The sequence below is a fragment of the Otolemur garnettii genome, unplaced genomic scaffold, assembly GCF_000181295.1.
Source record: "Otolemur garnettii isolate 467f Iridium unplaced genomic scaffold, OtoGar3 scaffold00052, whole genome shotgun sequence".
NCBI classification, from domain to species: Eukaryota; Metazoa; Chordata; class Mammalia; order Primates; family Galagidae; genus Otolemur; species Otolemur garnettii.
This window is the reverse complement of record NW_003852447.1, coordinates 953448-960557: the sequence shown is the minus strand read 5'-3', so window position 1 is coordinate 960557 and position 7110 is coordinate 953448. Positions and strand designations below refer to the sequence as shown.

At 52.6% G+C, this 7110-nt stretch overlaps 1 protein-coding gene across 1 annotated transcript; it reads left to right on the top strand.

Moving 5' to 3' along the window:
* Nucleotides 1-1089: 1089 nt before the first annotated feature.
* Nucleotides 1090-5643, top strand: SSTR1 (somatostatin receptor 1). The gene is made up of 2 exons (XM_023514380.1): nt 1090-1447; nt 1840-5643. Exon 2 carries the CDS (start codon nt 2185-2187, stop codon nt 3355-3357), a length of 1173 nt encoding a protein of 390 aa, XP_023370148.1. The 5' UTR covers nt 1090-1447; nt 1840-2184; the 3' UTR covers nt 3358-5643.
* Nucleotides 5644-7110: the final 1467 nt, after the last annotated feature.

Here is a 7110-nt window from a genome sequence, read left to right as displayed (position 1 = left end):
AAACATGAATTTCATATTCCACTTTTAGAAGGGGATTTGTTTAGATAAAGCAATGTGTTAAACAGCTTAGGCCTTATGGCATTTCAAATCCCATCCTAGCACATTTCTCACTAATAATTCCGTGTCCACTGCACACATTCCTATGGAAGTCTGTGGTCGTTAATTTTAATGTCTGATTGCTGTCATCACCAAACTACAGAAGTTGTTCTTTCCCTTTCAAGAACATTTAGTTTTGAGAAGTAAAACACATACAGCAAATGTAAATGATTACCTGGCAACGCAGCACAGCATTAGGCATGATGCTTTTTTTGGTTTTGTTTTAAATTTCTGCATCCATGCCTTTCTTACGGTCTGGTACAAACAGCCTCCATGAGGAGTGTGGTTTCTAAGTTGACCTCTCCTTGGTATAAACTGTATGGAGGGGAGGAAAAGAGACAGACAGCACGGTGGGTAATGCTCGCAAGAGGCAGAGGCCGGGCTGGTGCAGGTCCCTCTGCTTGGGAACATGTTCAGATCTTGCTTAGCAGGGCCTCATTTCAGAAACGATGAATAGGAAAGTTGGATGGAGTTTGATTCTTCCTTCCACAGGAACAATTGGAAAACTAACGAGGGCCTCTGCTAGGATGGTGGAAAGTCTCAGAGGTCTTCTAAAATGCTGGCAAGTGGACGGACGTCCATTCTTTCTTAAAGGGAAACTGTTTAATTCTTAATAAAGTCAATGAACTTCAGGCGTGCCTGCATCGATGTCTGTGTCTTAATGGTTTAGGCGAGTGCACTAAAGCCTGGTTACACCTCAGGAAACCTCTGAAAAAGCTGGCATCCTAGCACTTCAGAAAAAAAAAAAAAAAAGACCAAAAAACCCCACGAATGTCGTCCCGCCGTTTGGGGGGCTGGTGGCAGGTCTGGTCGTCTGCAGGGCCCGCCCCGCGCGCCTTTCTAGCGGCTGGCGTCCTCCCTCCTCCCGCCCAGGCTTTACACTCTCCTCCTCGCGGTGCCCGCCAACTCCCCAGGGTACAAAGTACAGCGAGGACGCGGGCGGAGCCGGTCTGAGCGGTGCAGCCGTATCGCCAGCGACTGGACACCTAGATGGATTTTCAATTCCGCGCCTGGCACGTTCCGGAGCGAGTCTCAGGCTGCTCCCCAGCTCCCAGCCGCCGCGCGTCCTTGCTTCTGGAGTCGATTCCCCGGAACACTCTCGCCCGCCAGGAGCTGCCTGCAGCATTGTATGGCAGAAGCCCCTAACCCCGAGGAGTTGTTCTTCCTCCCCATACAGCTCTTGGTTTAGGGTCCGTTTTCGAGACTCTAAGAGAAATTCCGTTGAGCACCTGTGCTGGGACCCGGCCCAGAGAAGCAACTTGGACCCACCAAGAACGTCTACCTGCTAGCAGAGCACGCATGCACTTGGCAAGGGCCACCTCCGCGTCGGGCTGGAGGGAGCGCGCTCGGGGTAAGGAGGGCTCCGAGCTCCTGCGGCGGGTCTTGGGGGCAGGGCAAGTGGGGGCAGGAGGTGGGGGATTGCGGTTCGGGTCAGAAGAACGGGAGGGGAGCTGAGCTCTCCCACCGGAGAGGGCAGCAACTTGAGGGAAACTGCGATGAAACTCCAGACACCCGTTTGGGGTCCGCTTCAGTCTTTGCTGCGGGAAGGAATAGGACGAAATCTGCAATCTACATTCCCTCCCTCCCTCCAGCAGGGTAGAGAAACTCCCGGTGCTGAGGGGGAACCCTGGAAACTGCCGCTCCGCTTGAGCCGAGTGCAGGACTGGGAAGGAAAATAAATTGAGGGAGGAGGGACAAACCACCCATGTGCCCTCCTCCCTCCCCCCCCCTTTTTTTCCATAGCTGCTGACGCGCTGGTGGTGCCTTATTAATCTTTCACCAGCCCAGAGCCGCGCCAGTTAATGGCTGTGCCGCGTGGGGCTCCAGCGTTCTGGCCTCCCAGTCTCCGCGCTCGCCAGTGCCCCGGCGCCCCGGAGCGGCAAGCGGCAGCGCTCAGGAAGCCGCTGGGCGATGTGCCCCGCCGGCGCGGGTAGGAGCCGAGCTCCCCACAGTCGCTGCGCGCTACCCCGAGGCGCCGGGTGGCTGTGAGCTGCAGGCGAGCGGTCGGGCGCGGAGGGAGGGCGCAGGCAGCGGGGCGCGAGGACAGAGCCCCAGCCCCGGCAACTCCACCGGCCCCCCTCAGCCAGGATGTTCCCCAATGGCACCGCCTCCTCTCCCTCCTCTCCTAGCCCCAGCCCGGGCAGCTGCGGCGAAGGCGGCGGCAGCAGGGGCCCCGGGGCCGGCGCTGCGGACGGCATGGAGGAGCCGGGACGAAACGCGTCCCAGAACGGGACCTTGAGCGAGGGCCAGGGCAGCGCCATCCTCATCTCTTTCATCTACTCCGTGGTGTGCCTGGTGGGGCTGTGTGGGAACTCTATGGTCATCTACGTGATCCTGCGCTACGCCAAGATGAAGACGGCCACCAACATCTACATCCTGAACCTGGCCATTGCTGACGAGCTGCTCATGCTCAGCGTGCCCTTCCTGGTCACCTCCACGTTGCTGCGCCACTGGCCCTTCGGCGCGCTGCTCTGCCGCCTCGTGCTCAGCGTGGACGCGGTCAACATGTTCACCAGCATTTACTGTCTGACCGTGCTCAGCGTGGACCGCTACGTGGCCGTGGTGCACCCCATCAAGGCGGCCCGCTACCGCCGGCCCACCGTGGCCAAGGTGGTGAACCTGGGCGTGTGGGTGCTGTCGCTGCTCGTCATCCTGCCCATTGTGGTCTTCTCGCGCACGGCGGCCAACAGCGACGGCACGGTGGCCTGCAACATGCTCATGCCCGAGCCCGCCCAGCGCTGGCTGGTGGGCTTCGTGCTGTACACGTTTCTCATGGGCTTCCTGCTGCCTGTCGGGGCCATCTGCCTGTGCTACGTGCTCATCATTGCCAAGATGCGCATGGTGGCCCTCAAGGCCGGCTGGCAGCAGCGCAAGCGCTCGGAGCGCAAGATCACCCTGATGGTGATGATGGTGGTGATGGTGTTTGTCATCTGCTGGATGCCTTTCTACGTGGTGCAGCTGGTCAACGTGTTCGCTGAGCAGGACGACGCCACGGTGAGCCAGCTGTCGGTCATCCTGGGCTATGCCAACAGCTGCGCCAACCCCATCCTCTACGGCTTTCTCTCGGACAACTTCAAGCGTTCTTTCCAGCGCATCCTATGCCTGAGCTGGATGGACAACGCCGCTGAGGAGCCGGTCGATTACTATGCCACGGCCCTCAAGAGCCGCGCCTACAGCGTGGAGGACTTCCAGCCCGAGAACCTGGAGTCCGGCGGCGTCTTCCGCAATGGCACCTGCACGTCCCGGATCACCACGCTCTGAGCCTGGGCCACGCAGGGTTCGTGCGCCCAAAGAGAAGCAGCATGAGAAGGGAAAACCGGGTGCGAAAGGGGACGGTATTCAGGTCCCAGGGTGCGTTGGGGATAACGTGGGGCTAGGACACCGCGAGTCCCTGGTGCAGGGACCCGGGAAGGGCGGGACAACGGTAGGATGGAGAGATTTGTTTATAAACTGAGAAGCATTCCTGCCACCTTCTCGGTCTCCCACTTTCTCGGCGCCTTTCTCAACGGCTCTCGCTCCGCTGTGCTCTCCGACCTGCAACTTCGATCCTTCCTTCGCCACCATCCCGCCCACGCAGGACACGAACTCTTTAGCATAGTCAACTCAGCCAGTCCTCAGTCCCTCCGGCCTTATTTCTGTTTGGTTACGCTGAGCCACGGTTACCGCCACGGGTTTCCCTCGGGGTTAGCCCCTCGCTGGTCCTCAGCCCCGCCCAGCCGCTCCCGGGGCCGCTGGTCCAGGTGCTGCCTGGTGCCCCTAGTGGTGTCCCGGGAACCACCGCTCTCCCTTTGCACAGCCCTACTGGAAGGGTGGTGGGACTTCAGAAAGAGCTAGGCAGCTGGTTTGTTTCCCCACTCTTGGGTGAACGTGCGTCCTTCCCCGGGGCCTTTCGTCACTCTCACTCCACCCAGAGCAAAGCCAGGTGCTTAGTGAAACATGTCCTGCGCTTGGAACCCCAGGCTTTCTGCAGTCCCCAGCCAAGCTCCCCTCTAGAGCAAAAGGGAGCTGAGAACAAGCCAAATGAGTTTTTATGAGAGTCTAGGTTTGGTGAGGAGGTGGGTGTACCAGAACTCTCCCTCAAGACAGGCGCTCTCAGTTTCAAAGAGCAAGCGCTGCGCGCTCCTGGCGGGGCCAGGGTTAGGCAGGGCAGGGCAGGACTCACCTTCTCCTGGGAGTCCCCGGGTCACAGGGCTGCAACTCCGCCTGGCTCTCTCCCTCACACCAGAGTCTGGAGGAGCCCGCTAAGAGTAAGAAGAGGCTCGGCTTCCTGCTCCCGTTTACCTTGAAGACCCAGTGACTAGGGTGACTCTTCCGGAGCCTTGACCAACACTGGCTGTGTCCCCACAACCTGCAGGCTCCAGAATGAGGCCTGCCTGGCCTCCGAGGGTTGCTGCCTTTCATGCGGTGCCTCATAAGTTATTTATTGCTTAACATATTTATTTATTTGTGGTGTTGGAAAGTGTGTCTTTGGTCTCCTGCCCTCTACTTGCCTGGTCCCGGTCTTGTCTTTGAGACCCGGTGGGTGGGATGAAAGTGGAAGTGGGAGAAAGCTCCCAGCCCCGAGGCCCACCTCTGGAAACCTCTCCTCTCCTCTGGATTTATCCTTTCCTAGCCTTTCGGGGTTTGATTGGGTCCAGTGAAGTTTGGAGATTTTTTTCATCTTTTTCTTGTTGTGGAGTCTTGTTTGTCAGATACATGCTTGTGAGTTGGTATCTCCTGTCCACACACGGTGGAAAAGTCCTGAACTCCTGGGTTTCCAGGACTCATATGTAGGCGAAACACCACTGTGTATGATTTGAGAGTGTGTATATTTTATATATGTGATGTGGACACATATATATTAGTTTATCTTATTCCATTCACGAGTCCATGAAACAATTCCAAGTACAGCCTCGACCAGTGCTGGGTGTGAGTCTGGCTGGAACACTTTCAGCTTCTGGGGTTCAAGCATCACTCAACCTGAAGCTGAGAAATCTAATTCAGACATAGACTTTAGTCACTGCTGGGGATGCCCATGCTTCCTCTGGGTTCCTGCAGAGATGATTCTCCCACCCAGTCCACGTGGCATCATCCCTCCTGTGAGGACACTAAAAGTGGAATGATTTGTGTCTATGTCTAATCTTACCAACTACATTGGAAGCCTGAGCAGACAAGGACCAATAATTTTACTTCTTTGTACTTCCTGTATTGCTTTAGTATGCTGGCTTGTACATAGTAGGCATTTGTTGGTTGATTGTTTAAGCAAGTCAGAGTTTATTTCAACAGTCCCGAGATACTAAACCAAGGGTTCTCAGGTTCTCTCATTGACGTGATACACAATGGTTAAAAATCACTATTGAAAAAGATGTTTTGTATATATTTGCTTCAAGAACTTTATGCTTTCTGGAAAGCAGTCACTGAGAGCTAAGATGTTTTGTTTAAACTAATGAACAAATATGCTTTTGGTTACACGTCAGAAAGTTTAGGTCTGTTCTTTAATAATTACATATATTATTAGTCCTTTGGAAAATAGATTTTTAACGGTTAAGAATGGTGAAATTTAACAATCAAAATCTTGATTATTATTCTCTCAAGAGGATACAAGTCTAGTGCTCTTAATCTGTTGCCATTGTATTATTAACTAAATAAAACAGATGATGCTGTTGCAAGCTGTCCGACTTTGCCGTTTGAATTTTACTATTTCAATGGATTACTTAAAAACACACATACAGGCCTGGTTGCCTGATGTTGCACTTCGATTTTAAAAAGACATTTTTCAGTTTATCTTTCAAAATTTTACCAAGATTGTGGTTATAAGTTCAATTATTTTCTTAAATAGAAAAGCCTTTTAGGTCAAGAGAGAAGAGAGGAAGAAGAAAAGTTGAGTCAATTTGTACAGGAAGCAAGGCACTCTGTTGTCCCCAAACTACCTGGATAATATCTTAATCTCTCACAGATTCAATTACTGTCTGCCCTCATGTATGACCTCAGACTTTGTTGTGGAAACTGAGTAATTACTGATTTGCATATGATATAAGATGATAGGAAGGGAAGGAATATCTCCTAACGGTGTCCCAAAGAAACAGAAAAATGGGATTTCAACATAAGAGGACATTATTTTATGTTTTGTTCAATGATGGCTATTTTCATCCTTGGGAAAATTTAGAAGGCATTGGGGGAAGTTTTTGTTTGTTTGTTTTTCAACAGACTTTATTTTTTAAAAGCAGTTCTACCTTTGTGGCAAAATAAGCCCAAAGGCTCATTTTCCAAGCAGGCAATAGCAGTGACTCCAGAACCAGGATGAGGGGTGGAGACTTCAGATACCTTCAAATGCTCTGTAGCTCTAGTTTTTATAGGGCCATATCCACCATCTCAATATGACCAAGGATAGCTGGACTTTTGTCTTTTTTATTATTTTTAAAAGCTATAGCAAGATGGTAAGTTAAAGTCATAACTTAGACATGTAGATAAACACATCTTGTCACTTTACTGTCAACTAATCAGAGCATTATTTCGAATTCCTTCCCACTGGTTAGCGGGAAGGAAAAATTAAGTAGTCAGACATCCAATTAAGCTGACAATTTACATCGCCTTTTAAAAGGTTTTTTGAAAATTTTTCTTTACATAAATGTAAGCAGTCTCTCTATTCCCCCTCTTCCTATTTTGACATCCCTAAAATGGCTTCAGAGTGAATGCCAGGAGGAGGCTTTGCACATGCTGGTGGAGGAGGAGGTGAGGTGAGGCCCTTGAGGAGGGGCTCCACTCTACCTTTTGTTCTGGGGAGCCGGGTTGTGTGTCCCCTGGCTGCTTGCTGGCGGCAGTTTGCTGAAACTATCTCTGCAGCTGCTGGAGCCTATGATTCCATCTCTCACCACGGGGAGGCCTGCAGTTCAGCCCCAGTGGACTGCACCCCTCTCAGTCTTCCATGGCCCCCATACAGCCCACCAGCCTACTGGTCCACCCCAGCCTCTCAGGAGGAGCGGCCTCATCCTGCCACAGCAGCTGCCAGGTGAAGCCCTTGGCTCAGTGACTATA